This window comes from Gymnodraco acuticeps, unplaced genomic scaffold, assembly GCF_902827175.1.
Source record: "Gymnodraco acuticeps unplaced genomic scaffold, fGymAcu1.1, whole genome shotgun sequence".
Classification (NCBI taxonomy): Eukaryota; Metazoa; Chordata; class Actinopteri; order Perciformes; family Bathydraconidae; genus Gymnodraco; species Gymnodraco acuticeps.
Genome location: NW_022989979.1, coordinates 648,187 through 663,590, shown reverse-complemented (window position 1 = coordinate 663,590; position 15,404 = coordinate 648,187). Strand labels below are relative to the sequence as shown.

At 42.0% G+C, this 15,404-nt stretch overlaps 1 protein-coding gene across 2 annotated transcripts in view; it reads right to left on the bottom strand.

Annotated features, from left to right (window-relative positions):
- Positions 1–2,621: 2,621 nt before the first annotated feature.
- The window catches only part of klhl5 (kelch-like family member 5), a 63,658-nt gene continuing 50,875 nt past the window's right edge, over positions 2,622–15,404 (bottom strand). For both annotated transcript variants that reach the window (XM_034211564.1, XM_034211563.1), the window contains exons 6-13: positions 13,689–13,875; positions 12,900–13,124; positions 10,481–10,556; positions 10,033–10,119; positions 8,847–8,921; positions 8,170–8,307; positions 6,223–6,394; positions 2,622–4,872 (exon numbers count right to left, since the gene is read on the bottom strand). In XM_034211564.1, coding sequence (XP_034067455.1) covers positions 4,816–4,872; positions 6,223–6,394; positions 8,170–8,307; positions 8,847–8,921; positions 10,033–10,119; positions 10,481–10,556; positions 12,900–13,124; positions 13,689–13,875 — 1,017 coding nt within the window. In that variant the 3' untranslated portion in view covers positions 2,622–4,815. The remainder of the gene's footprint in view (positions 4,873–6,222; positions 6,395–8,169; positions 8,308–8,846; positions 8,922–10,032; positions 10,120–10,480; positions 10,557–12,899; positions 13,125–13,688; positions 13,876–15,404) is intronic.

Genomic DNA, 15,404 nt, shown 5'->3' with positions numbered 1-15,404 from the left:
AAAGGAATTATACAGACATTGAGAAAGCATTACAAAGTCCTACTTAAGTGTTCATATTCTGTAGATTCTGGCAGTGCTGCAAGACACTTTAATGTTGCGATTTAGGCTGCCTGATTCCCATTGACTTTCCTTGCAGGATAATCTAACCTTTAACAACACATTGAACCAGTAGAATCCAAACTTTCATGCTTCACTTAAAACAAGAAGTCATGTGCCAATTTGTACTTTTTGTACCTTTAAGGTTAACAAACATACTCTAAATATGTTTCAATATCCCTAATAAGGTTATTATATTATATAGTACTTAAAAGAAGTGACATTGAAAAACATCTAGACAAAGTGATGACAATGTTGGTAAATGATGAGTAGTTGGAGAGGTGTGCACACTGTGATAACACTGTTGATTGTAATGAACACTTTTAGAAACAGTCTGACAGTATCACTCTATTGACTCAGTATGATATGTTCTGGCTGCTTGATTAAGCTTCAGCACTTCCTTCTGAATGACTTGTAAAAACTAGGGCCGGGACTCGATTAAAAAAATTAATCTAATTAATTAGAGGCTTTGTAATTAATTAATCGAAATTAATCGCATTTTTAATCGCATATAAATATTTGACTTGAGAACAGTGAGAAGCAATTTTTTTCACATGGATTTTAGTATACCATTAGGCGCATTCACACCGCAGTACTTTTCCCACAAAGGTTCATGAGAACTTAGTTCATGAGAACAAATGAAGCCGCTGACGTCACTTCTTCTTCTTCTGCTTTGGGTTTACTGGCAGGCCGCAAACCACTTCACGGCGTATACTGCCGCCCAAAGTCCCCGGCCGGAAGTCCCCGGAGTTGGGGACTGGCTTCAGTAGAAGCTGCTGGGAGTCCCAGCAGCCTTCCGAGTGTAAATCGCCAGAACGCCGACACCTCCTCATCTCCACCGCTCCCATGTTTTATTTTGTGTTGCCATAAGTTAGTCTCTCTGCGTTTCTGCGCTGGGCTAATGCTAATAATGCTAATGCGAGGATAATAAAATGGCGGCTTCACCAAACTTTTTGGGAGTTTTACGGGGCGTGGTTTGCAATCCGCCCAGCCAATCAGAAATATAGCTCTTTTCTCACAAGAGAGCCGTACGAAAGTCCCTGCTCTCTAGCAGCTCTCTGCTCTCTAGCAGGGACTTTCGTGGGGGTAAAAAGGTTCTCATGAACTAATTTTAGTACCGGCTCTTTTTGGTGTGAACCATAGACTGTATGGTGTGAACGCGATAAAAGAGGCTAACGTCCACGCTAGCTTCCACGCTAGCTGCTATATGTTTTGCATTGAGGTGATACTTGAGGCTTGATGTGCTGCGGTGATATGCGAATTCCTTTTTGCATAATTTGCACACAACCGTGCTCTTATCAACGCTTCCATCCGTCCGTTTTTTAAAACAATATTTCCCACTGTTGTTCACTGTGGTTTGTTGTTGTCTGAAGTCATGAACGTTAGTTGGTGCTCCAGTATAATCGGTACGCCTGAAACTCATCCAGTGAGAAACGTTCCGCGGTGCAAAAATAAGTGCGATTAAAATGCGTTAATTTTTTTAACGCGTTAATTTTTGTGTAATTAATTAATCTTAATTAACGCGTTAAAGTCCCGGCCCTAGTAAAAACACAAGACTGTCTTATGGCTGCTTCCTTTAATAAAATCCATATTCTTAAAAATGTTGTTCATCGTTTTACATACTTTATTCAGACGGATAGGTTTGCAATGTTTTTGGAAACTTCGGATCACCACTAGATTTTCAAATAAAGCTTTAGACAACAGTTGGCTGCACAGCTTACGTTTGCATTGACTCACCGATGAGTACAGTAACTAAGTTAGTAGATGCAGATGTGTGTACCTGTGTGCAGCACTTACACATAGGCAGCTGCATGTCTAAATTGTTTTCCGGGTACTTCAACACTTGTATGACAAACATGTGGAGTCAGACAGTCCGGCCCTTTCTGTCTCCTACATAATGGACTCAGGTGGCAAGACAAGGTCACTGGCGTCATTTATCAGCGCCACGAGGGCTGTTTGTCAGAGCTGGTTATGATTAAAAGCTTCCCCTGCAATAAATAACATAGTGAATCAGTTGGCTCCTGGCTGTTGTCCTGGGGTTAAAGTATCTGTAAATTGTGAGCATTCCTCTTTCTTACAGGCTTGTTTAAAACGTTTCAATATGCCGCTGTGTCTCTGGCTCCGGCTGTAGCTTCTAAGTTAGAGCACCAGCACAGAAGAGTAAGGGCTCATATTAAACACCCAGGCCAAGAAAATTAATTCAGAGCATAAAAACCATAGAAACTGTGAACTGCAAAGGGCTGCTCTGATGGGGATGCTGTTAAGAGATAAGAGCCACACATAAACATACACATTTACACCACGATGGCATTTATAGTGCATCTGTGACAGATAAAAACTGCAGAAATCAGTAACATTAATATGAGTTAGATATTATTGTAAGGTTTTGTATATTCCTATCACATCCTGACTTTTATACTATAAAAGATTGATAACAGTATGTTACATAAGCATATATTACATAATTGAAATGGAAAGTAAAAGTTGTAATATTCTGGTACAAAAAGAGCAGATGAGCAACTATACCATTTCTCAGTGTCACTTTATTACACCCCGGCTTCATCTCAATTCATAATACAAAACAGAAACGCACAATAACACATGATAGATTTATTTGGCGCTGTATAATATACAGCATAATGCAATTAGACTACATACAGATTTTATATTTATTTATGTACAGAATATACACAGAATATATAACATGATTTGGAATGTCGGTCTTTATTTTTAACCTCTGACTGAGATCAAACTCTCTGACTACCTCTACACAGTGGCGGTGACACACTTCTTCTGCTCTGATCTAAAGAGAATGACTCTCTAAATAAGCAGCTGTATGAAGGGGAAGAAAATAGAATAATGCAGCAGTGCATTAGGCTTGAATAAACATCGGCTCAGCTGTGGGGAATCGCTAGCCAACAGTCTCTGCTTTTAAGATGTCATGCCTGCAAATCTGGAAGGCTTTTCAATCTTCACTGGCTCCTGGGGCACGTGGCTTTCAGCTGTGTGGTTAAGTGTGTCGCTGTATGTGTGTGTGTGTTTGTGTGTGTGATATGTCCGTGTATTTGTGAAGTGCATCCTGGGGGCTAGATATGTCAGTTCAGACAGGAAGGCTGCTTTGTCACACACACACACACACACACACACACACACACACACACACACACACACACACACACACACACACACACACACACACCAGAGAAGCAGGTTGAGCCTAATGGAAAACATATAAAATTAAGTATACAGCACAAAATGCTGGTGGCACGTGTCAGCATTGAACCTGCAAGTTCACAAAAGCATGGGCAAAAATATGAACACATGAGGTCCACAGCATCAAATATAATAATAATAGCTTTGAACTCAACATCAAACAAAACATTGGCACCAGCTGGATCAAGGTTTCATTATATGATGTGTTCATTTTGTCTGGGTATCCATCCTGCACTAAAACGTAGTGTGTGTGTGTGTGTGTGTGTGTGTGTGTGGCAACGAAATGGGAAAATGGGGAGGAAGAGAAAACAGCAGGGAGATTCTCATTTTGAGATGAAAATATACTCCATGCAATCTCTGAAAACACACACACACACACACACACACACACACACACACACACACACACACACACACACACACACACACACACACACACACACACACACACACACACACACACACACACACACACACACACACACACACACACACACACACACACACACACACACACACACACACACACACTGAATGAAACCAAGTTTGTAGATAGCTGACCCTGTGGGAAATGGGATCAGCAAATGGCCACAGTTACTTGTATTATTATTACTTCTCTGGTTATAAATCTAATAGCAGTGCTAAATGGACCTCAACTATGAAAACGGATATGATATCATTGTAGATTGTAAGAAAAGCTACAATAAAATAGATGTCACAGTATACTGTATGCTCCAGATGTGAGCTGATGCAACATGGAAGACGTAAACATAAATATTAGAAAAAAAGCATTGTGATATGTTTTTGACTGAAAAGAAACAAGAGCGTCACAGTTTATTACAGTAGGGCTTCATAAGCTTGTGCTGATTATGTCAAAAGTCTTTCTTTCATCTGTCAGCAGGCAGGAAACGGAAAGAAAGAGGAGAGCAACTCGCCGACTGCAGCATAAAATAATAGGGACTATATTAAAATAGCATCAATGCACGGCATCAGATATTATTAGGAGAAACCAGAGCGTAAAAGGATCAGGCCCCGCAAACAGTCTCTTGACAATATCTCTCTGTCTCTCTCACCTTTCTGTCAGCAGAAATAGAAGCTGAAAGCAACCATGTAGGTTTTTGTGCATGTGTGTCCCGCCTTGTCTGCAGGAACAAAATAATAGGCAAGAAAATAAGCTGCGAGACGACAGGTGTTCCTTCATGCTCAGATAAACACCTCTTCATCATGGGTGTCGATGGCGGTTCAATTCTGTGGCATATGTTATCAGGATGTTCAAATCCTAAACCTTTTCAGAAACCTGACACGCGATTTAACGCTTACCCAAACATAAACATTAAAATGAATGAAAGGCAGCTCAATCTGACTCCGCCGAAGTGTGTCATCAGTCTCTAACTTCCCGGCGTTGGTCACACGATGGCAGGCAGATGGTTTCTTGACCATTAGCGGTACACTGAGGGTCTCAGAGCCACATGCACAATCTAGCATAGGGTGTTGATGTTTATGTTTTCAGAGTCTGACGGCCACCACGCATGCTCCTGCCCTTCCCAGACACAGAGGTGCTACCTGGTAATAATGAAAAGAAAACCAGAATCAGAGGTACAGCTTGATTAAACAAAAAAAATTCAGCAATGCGACTACTGGAAGGAGGGACCAACTATTTAATAAACACAACCAACACATCGCCAAGCTTCCGTCATCTTTGGGGAGCTCTATAGCAAGTTTCAGCATGTCTTTCTTTCAGCCTGCAACCTTTGGTTCACTCTCACTGCTTTAATAATGTTATTTTTCGGTAAGCCAATTTTGTTGGTGTGAAAAAGCCATAAATCCCACTTTGCTGATAAAGATTATGTGATTTGATTTGAAACTCCAGTATAACTACTAAATGAGATCTAAAATGAGATTGCTTTGCCCACTGTTGTTTTCAAGGTCAACACTTGATCTTTGAAGTAAGTTAGTCAAATGAAGGGAATGGATTGCATTGTGAATCTTCCCTCAGCTGCTCACTCTCTGCAAAGGAGACAGAGTTTAGCACGGCAGGGCGCAGGAAGTGAGGGTTATTCTTTGGCTTCAAGGGGAGGCTTTAGATTTGTATTGTTGTCTAGTCCTGTTAAGACCTTTAGCCGCTGGCTCTACACCGATAGTCGAAGCTGACGGACAGTTTAAAAACATGAATTTACAACGTTGTCTGACTTTGAAGTAAAAAGATTGACAGTTTGTGTTCAAGCAAGGAGGATAAGGGATGACAGAAAAGGACAGACAACCCATCCTCTGGTTTCAGATTCTGACAGTAAACAGAGGACACATTTAACGGTCTCAACATGCCCGCTCACATCTCAGTTTGTCTTCATCTCAAAGTGTCAGTTTTCTCTATCTACCCATCGCTACACCCCTCTTGTTCTCAGCATGGGGCTTGTCTCCAAAATAGCAGATTTTCAGCGTCTTTGAGTGAGAACCCTCTGGGGCTATGCAGGAGATAAGGTAACAACTGTGGTGTGATCAGAAATATGCTGATGCTGAAATATGTGATCATTCAACTTAAACAAATACATGTGTAAATAGGAACATCCTTTTTCCTACAGCTGCGTCGGCAAAGGACAATATTAACTCGAGGCAAATACACATTTACATAGCAATGAAAACACACAATGATAAATGAGAGAGGCGCTGCAGGAAGGTCAAACTGTGTGTGTTTATATAACAACTTTATTGACGTGCATCAGGATTTATTACCCGTTTTTACTGAACTAGAGTCATGTGTCTATGTACATGCAATCAAGTGGATACATATAAATCTGCTGCATATGAGTGTACTTTAAAACAACACAGCTTATTAAATTGTACTGACTCTTTCCCTCCAAGCATAGAAACTGCATTCATGTGCATGTTGCAGTTTTGTGTGTTTGTGAGTGTTACCTGTGTCCATTCGTTTGTCTGAGGGTCGTACGCTTCTACAGTATTAAGATACACCTGGCCGTCATAACCGCCCACAGCGTAGAGGCGGTCGCCAAGGAGACAAACACCAACCGCGTCTCTGCTGATGCTCATGGGGGCAACTGCCGTCCACACATCTGTCTGCGGGTCATACCTGTAAGCAGACCATGCATGTTCGATAGTTCAACATATTGGGAAACACACCAGTTAGATGACAATCCAATTTCATGTTTGAGTACATCAATTGCAATCCATAAGATTTCTCTCCTGGGTCATTTGGTAACACAGTATTAACTGGTGGTTACAGCAAATACAGTTTAGTAACACAGGCCCCAGATTCATTTTAATAATGAAGTCACGCAGTAATTGGCTTTTTTTCCATCATTCTGTGAGCAACTGTGATCTGATTTGATGCCACACATGGCACGAGTCTTTGAAAGTACTTGGTGAGAAGTTGGAGGTCTGTCTGTCGCCTGCAGCTCTTCATCTCACAGCTCCTGACTCTAACATTACTCCCTGCTATATTTCAAACTGATCCGCTGTCAAAAAATGCTGTTGTCTTGATATGTAAATGCATTTTTGATGAACGATAGCCATAAGGGTGAAGCTCAGATGTGCTGTGACTATAATAAAAGTCAACTCTTGTTTCACAGGTTAAATACTTTTAATTAGAATCTACAACAGTAGCAAATGTTTGGTTTGCTTTAGCAGTCATTTAGCTTTTCTGTTAGAATTGCACCAGACATCCAATTCAGAACACTGCAAATAGACTCACTATTGTGATTCTGAATTGTTATCTCATTCAGTGATGAGGTTAACCTAACAAACTTTAATAAAAAGAACATTTGCAAGTAATCTGTTTATCAGAAAATAGTTAGACCTAACTCTACCTTAAAATATAAACGGTCTTCTGTTTTTGTATGCACTCATCAAACGGCTAAAAAAACAATGTGGTAATGAATCAAATTCACTGTTTTTGGTCATCATATTTTTTTTATTTGTACAGAGCAGCTGTCCTGCTTTTGCACTTAATGCTACGCTTAACATGTTCTTCTCAATATTCCACACACCAGTGGTATCGAGCTTCTCATATTGGTCTTTGCAAATAAGCCAGATAAGAGTTGGTTGCATTCACCTATTCTTTTATAACCGCTATGTCTAGAATTGAAAACGTGTAGTATACTACCCATACTTGCAAAACTACACTGGCTCCCAGTCCACTACAGGATCCAGTTTAAGGTTCTGCTCCTCACGTACAAAGCCCGGAATGGACAAAGCCCAAAATACCTCTGTGACCTCATCCATACCCAGACATCTATCCGCTCTCTCCGCTCCAGCCACGCTCCTCTTCTTCACATCCCCCGCACACGTCTCCGAACAATGGGAGACCGAGCCTTCTGCTCATTCGCCCCGCGCCTCTGGAACTCCCTCCCAGATCAGCTGAGATCTGCCCCTTCCACCGAGGTCTTCAAAACCGGCCTTAAGACCCTCTTCTTTCGGCAGGCCTTCCAATAAACTTTGAGCATGGTACACCTGGAGTATTGCCATTTTTATCGCTATCTCCGACTTTTACTTTTGTACGCTATTTTATTTTTTATTTTTTGATTTCTTATTATTATTACAATTATTTGTTTAATCTCTCAAAGTGTATCAATATCCCTTGTTGTGAAGCACTTCGAGATTTGTCTTGGCAGATGAGAAGCGCTATATAAATTAAATGTATTTTATTTATTTAGTATGTACATTTTAACATCACACAGTAAATTGTGCACTGAGAATTTTACATTTCAGATTCACACATATTCAGTCAATTTGTTGTTTTTATGTGTAACCAATGTGCTGCAGGTCTCCCTTGAAAAAGAGATCGTTGATCTCAATGGGATTTTCACCTGGTTAAATAAAGGCTACAAACAAACAATATAGACCCACCTCTCTACACAGTCACTGAGCCGAGATGCGAGGGATGAGGCCGGAGCATCGTGACCCCCGATGGCGTACAGGAAGCCGTGCCACGTGGCCACGCCCACACCTCCACGCCTTTTAGCCATAGGAGCACAAGCACTCCACCTGTTGATGGAGGTTGTCACCATCAAGGAGAGAAAGAGAGACAAAATCACGGTGAAAAACTCAATATATTGAGGAGGAAGATTTTTATTTTATTTTACATTTCAAGAATTCTCAATATGGAAAAAGAACTGTAATATCTGACACTAAGTAACGTTCAGGCTTTATTCTCAAAAATGTAAAATTAAATACAAATATTCCTCTAAATTAGTTTCCCCTTTGGCCTTGCCTTAAAACTGTTCCAATAATTAACACCTTGAAAATGTGCAAACTCAAAATCTTCCAAAATGTGCTCTAAAATAAAGAACAACTATATGTTCAGGGGACCAATAACAACCTTGTCTGAGCCCATGTGAAGAACCTAATGAATGTACTGAACAGAAGTTGTTTGAATGCGGTTTATTCTAACATCCTGAGAGGGTTAGCTGTCTCCTTTGATCTGTGGGTAAATAACCTTAAAAACACAGAGGCGCTTTATTAGAAAGCACAGCAAACAGGAGACAGCAATTCATTCTGGCAAAATGAAGTCCTGTGTCTCTGACCTGTTGGTGTGGGGGTCGAAACATTCCACTGATCGCAGGCAGGATGAGCCATCACGACCTCCGACTGCGTACAGCCTGAGGAGGCAAGACAGGAGACAGTGTTATCCCTCTGGACACACACACACACACACCTGCCATACCAAACACCCTGCACATTTCAGGACTCTGGAAGTCCCTTTTCCATTTGGTGACATCGAAACAGATGGTGCAAGGGTGTATTTAAATGTGTGTTTCTTAGTATTTGAGGATAAAGTGAGGTGAGAGAAATCAATCAGCTAAAACCCCTGGTGGTTTCACAACCCAGAGCAGTCCCTCGGTCAGTGGTGTGTGTGTGTGTGTGTGTGTGTGTGTGTGTGTGTGTGTGTGTGTGTGTGTGTGTGTGAACTGTATGTACACACATTCATTGATGGGGAGTTGGCAGAGTGAAGAAAGAAAGCATCAGAGCCAGTCAAGCAAGGAATGAGCTCCATCAGGCAAAGAGCCCAGAGAAGTCACAACACATACATGCACTCACACACATGCTTAGCACAAATCAGTTATTTCTGTATTAATTAGCATCTTAAAAGCCTTTCTCCCCAGTTCTCTAAGAGGCACTGAATAATAAAACGGCGCTGCGATATTGCAAAAACTCTGGGGCAACTGAGGAGATTTTACGTATTAAATCCCACGATTATTAGGTGCATTGGTTCACTAGGGACTGTGAGTGTGTAATTGAGTATTGTCATTGTGTCAGCAAAGCACTGCAGATAACTTAATCTTTGTAACCCCAATTTTCCAAACAAGCAGAGTGTGTGAAGCTCTAGGTATGTTTTCCCATGAAGTCAAATTCTTCTTACTCCAGAGAACCAAAACTATTTGGTTTCAGGCCATTGACAGATGTTCTCCATTGGGCTCAAACGCTACATGTTGCTAATTACTTTACTCTTTTTTTGGCATACATTGGCTATTTACTATAATGAGGTAGGTTGATGCAGTATATATATCTGTAGTAAGTACTTTGTTTTTACATTTCTACTAAAAAAGTAAATGTATTAATTTGCATTGATTTATCCAAGTCCATACTGAATCCAAGAACAAATGGATGTCCTAAACAAAGATCTAAACGCATGTTCAATGTTACAGTGCATGTACTATGTAACTTTGATATATGTAGAAATGTAAAGCAATAGTGAGTGCATTTCCTTACTTTCCATTGAGTACAGCTACTCCCACTGTGCTTCTGGGTGTAGCCATACTTGCAACAAAGCTCCACTGGCGAGCTTGGGGGTCCCACCTGGTAAAAGAGAGGTGAAAAGTTCTTAGTCCTGCACATAATAAAAACAAACATGGCTAAACTGACATTCTTTCAATGGTATCCTGCCTGCTGCACACACAAAGAAAGACAGGCAGCTGAATGGACATTTAAAGATTCATTCAAAAACTCCAATAGGAGTCATTTCAGCACATACACCCTGTTTATTTCTTATTTAAAGAGCGTTTGTGAAGACCAGATTTATTTTTTTAATGGACAGTTAGCAGACCATGACGAGTATTTTGATCAATATAAAAAAAAGTAAATTGGATTAGAATCTCAGACTAAACCTTTAAGCAGAAAATAACACGAAGTAAAACAGCTGTGTGAAGTATCCTCTTACCTTTCCACTGTGCTGAGGTAGCTCCAGCCATCATGTCCTCCTACTGCATACATGGGCCCCTCTAGGACGGCTACACCTGTGATTCACAAGCACATGTGCATGATTTAATCAGGGCAACCTACCAAGACACTATCAGCTTGAACAAGCACATGAAACCACATGCGTTTAGGACGAGAGGGTGAGGTGTGTGGACATAAGCATGCAGAGTTAGCAGCATGTTGACACCTCCACACTCAAGGGATTTATCTCCCAGAACATCTGTGGTGCCAGATGTGTGCTAGAATCTCCATTCATAACACATGCTCACATTTATAAAAAAGAATAATGCACCACCAACGCATTCCTTCAACTTTTGTAATTGTAGACTTGCACAGCAAATGGAAAGACAAGATTTACCAAACTCAAAATTCACATCACAAAAACATGACCTTCCTCTTTAATATAGCTATTCTTTAGCTTCTCTATTTGACCTAAGCTCTCTTTGGTTTGTTATGTAGGAACAATCCTCTGCCAACTTATGAAGCACTTAACATGTAATACCATCCAATAGAACAACCCTCCCATAACATCTATCTTAACAAAGACATTTTTGATGTTCACTGATATTGTCTTAAAATGTATGGTATATTGCATTTGTATGTACTGTAAGGTGTGAAGTGCTGTTACATGCTAATTCTTTGTCCTTTTAATTTACATATACTGTATGAGGGAGGCAGAATATTAGTATTATAATACAGAGCAGTACAACATCTACACCAGGGCTTCTCAAACTCCGGACTAAGGTCCGGATCCGGACCGAACTGCAAATCAATCCGGACCGAACCCTGTGTCCCATTATATAACAAAAAAAAATTATTAAGAAAAAATCTGATTCTGATGTCAATTAAAGTGGACCTATTATGCTATATTGGAAAATATATATTGTAGGGCCATACCTATACAAATATAGGTCTGTGAAGTTTTTTGCTTAACATACCAAACAGTTCACCCATTTTAGCCATGCCTCATACTGCTCATACCCCTCTTGTGCAGCCCTGTTAGAGAAACGCGGATTTTGGGTCCTTAGCTTGAAAAAAAAAAAGAGGAGGCGGAGCTAATGCCTGATCAGAATTCTACCGGAGATAAAGTTAAATTCTGTTGTGATAAAACGCCATCCTGTTCTAAACCACATCAAGGATTATTTCTGAAACAGTATGGAGCTCAAATGCTTTTTCTCTTGCAGGTTTATCACAAGGTGAGTTCCTTTTATTTCCTGCTTTTTAAACACATTTGCTCTCCAGTACAGGTTAGCTCTGAGTGTTAGCGAGGCTTGCTAATGTAAACAAAGACGAGATTACGTCCAAAACACGTTCAAAACGCGTCAGGCATTGGTTCTGATAGCAATTTTATGTGGGTCCGCTACCGATTTGACGTCAGATTGGCAGCAAATCTATATCCGCTCGTTGTACCCCTGTTTTTAAAAGATTTGGGTACGGAGGAAAAGAGAGCGGGTTTTATTTTCTGACGCTGCGTGAGTTCCCCGACACACCCGGGACACATATTTATGTATAAAAGACATCACAAAGTGCATTTTGCATGATAGGTCCCCTTTAATGTATATTGTCTTGTGTCTGACGCGTTCTGAGAATGAACGTGCATATATTTACTTGTGTGCGCGAGCGTGACACGCATTTAAGTTAACCACAAGTTTACCTTGACTTTCTAATGCTTCTAATGCCATTTTTGCCGAGGTTTAAGGCATTGGCTACAGACAAACAGTGCCATTTCTCCCACTAGTTCAAGCCATGATACTGTATGTATGTATGTATGTATGTATGTATGTATGTATGTATGTATGTATGTATGTATGTATGTATGTATGTAGGTATGTATGTATGTATGTATGTATGTATGTATGTATGTATGTATGTATGTATGTATGTATTGAATGTCTGTGTGTATACAGGGGCGCCGTTTACCGACAGGCAAGTGCTTGGACCAGAAGGGGGCCCCCAAATAAAGTAGATTAATCCAATCCAATCCAATCCAACTTTATTTATATAGCACTTTAAAACCTCCTGACCAAAGTACATGCATAGCGCGCCCAAACTGCTTCTTAATTTCAGTTTCGTTGCTCCGCTCCGGGGGTGTGGGGGACTTTACTGGCATTGATCCGGACCATTGACCTTGTATAAAATTCACAAGTGGACCTCTAACAAAAAAGTTTGAGTACCCCTGATCTACACCATGACCTTAATGCTAAATATATGTCATTGGACTTACACCTCAATGACTGTGAAAAAACACAAAAACTGACCACAATCATTGAAGTAGACATCATCTCAGGACGTTTGTATTGGATTACATTAGGTTGTGCAGGTGTATCTAATAAAGTGTCCACTGAGTGTATAATACATTTCTATTGAAACAAGCTTCTCACCTAGGCCATGCCTGTGCGTGGACATGGGAGGCATGACGCTCCAGGCTTTGCTGTGCGGGTTGTAGCACTCCACAGTGTTGAGGGTCTTGAGTCCGTCTCGGCCCCCCACCACGTAGAGACGGCCGTCAAGGACCGCCACACCAAACTGCAGCCTCCGTCCACTCATGATGGCCACCTGCCTCCACGTGTCCTGACGCAGACAGTACTGCTCGATACTGGTAGCACCTGGACAAAACAACAAAGTAACATGTAGAATATAAACAGCCGGCCTTGATGAGCATTAGTGCGCACTAAGGCTGCAACCTACAAAGAGCATTAGGTGTTTGGTCCATCTAATTTGAATGGGCTGTTTTTCCACCTTTTATATTTGAGCATATATTGTCTTTTTATTGTCTACCTGTTTTTATTACATTGCCCTTGCTTACAATAGGATAAGATAAACCTTCTTTTTTTTTCGTTCACACAACATTTGTTTTTAATGACCTTCTACAAAAAAAATCAACAGAATAAAAATAAAACATAAAAACATCTTCCAAATCACTAAAAATATACTATATAATACAACAATTAAAAAAACAAATGTGTCCTTTACTCTGCACATCCATATCCCACACACACATGTCCTACATTCAACAAAAAGAGCATGGTCTGGTGCCGGCCAGAACCAAAAACCTGAACACTATGAATAAAGATGATATCATTATTAGGATTTTTATCATTTCCATTATAATATACTATATAAACGAAATGTATGGAGGTGTGTGGTAACATCAAAGGGACTGTTTGTACCTTTTGTGGCGTCCATGCCCCCCACAGCGAACATGGCCCCCACAGTGGCTTTGCGGGGTCGGGTACGGGGGCTCTGCAGCAGAGGCTGCCGCTGAGGCAAGAGGTGATACTTCATCCCCTCCATCAGCAGCCGCTGGCACTCCATGCTGTCCCGCAGCAGAGGGTTGGACTCCAGGTCTGCCAAGAACTACACACACAGGGACATGTGACAACTGCTATTAACAAACAGTCAAACAAATGCAGGGTATTTGTGTACTGCATGTGCGGGTTACAATGTTATCCCTGATTGTGGGGGTCTGAGGGTCGAAAGAAAGCTGTTCCCTCATTGATTGAGAGATTAGATCAGACCAGAAGCCATTAGTGCACAAACACACACTCGCTCGCGCACACACACATAAACGGACACTTGCGCAGACTAATCATCTGACACACTAGAGAACTAATCTCTCCTCAACATCTCATCAGCTCTCTAGTCCATACCCTCTAACCTCACCCCCCCCCCCCACACACACAAACACAGACACACACAAATACACCCCCAGGGGTGGCAGCATGAAGCACTTCAATCCACCAGTCTGTTCTTTAAAATACATCCACAGGAAATCACTGCCTGTGAGAGAGGCAGGGTGTGAAGCAAGTTTTCCCTGCAGGCAAGAATCACATGATTTACATTTAGATAGGAGTGTGTTTGTGTGTGTGTGTTTGCTTATGTGTGTGTTGACAGATGGAAAGCAGTAGAGGTTCAAGATCCATCCATCCATCCATCTTCTCCCGCTTATCCGTAGTCGGGTTGCGGGGGTAGCAGTTCCAGCAGAGAGCCCCAAACTTTCTTTTCCCTGGCGACATCAACCAGCTCTGACTGGGGGATCCCAAGGCGCTCCCAGGCCAGCGAAGAGATATAATCCCTCCACCTGGTCCTAGGTCTACCCCTTGGTCTCTTCCCAGCTGGACGTGCCTGGAACACCTCCCTAGGGAGGCGCCCAGGTGGCATCCTAACTAGGTGCCCGAACCACCTCAACTGGCTCCTTTCGACGCGAAGGAGGAGCGGCTCAACTCCGAGTCCCTCCCTGATGACCGAACTTCTCACCTTATCCCTAAGGGAGACACCAGCCATCCTGCGGAGAAAACCCATCTCGGCCGCTTGTATCCGCGATCTCGTTCTTTCGGTCATGACCCATCCTTCATGTCCATAGGTGAGCGTAGGAACGAAAATGGCCCGGTAGACAGAGAGCTTTGCCTTCTGGCTCAGCTCCCTTTTCGTCACAACGGTGCGGTAAAGCGACTGCAGTACCGCTCCCGCTGCTCCGATTCTCCGGTCCATCTCACGCTCCATTGTTCCCTCACTCGAGAACAAGACCCCGAGATACTTGAACTCCTTCACTTGGGGTAAGGACTCATTCCCTACTTGGAGTTGACAGTCCATCGGTTTCCTGCTGAGAACCATGGCCTCAGATTTGGAGGTGCTGATCCTCATCCCAGCCGCTTCACACTCGGTTGCGAACCGATCCAGTGAGTGCTGAAGGTCGCAGACCGATGAAGCCATTAGAACCACATCATCTGCAAAAAGCAGTGGTGCAATCCTTAGTCCACCGAACTGCAGACCCCCTCCCCCATGACTACGCCTCGAAATCCGATCCATGTATATTACAAACAGGATTGGTGACAAAGTGCAGCCCTGGCGGAGGCCAACCCTCACCGGAAATGGGTCCGACTTAC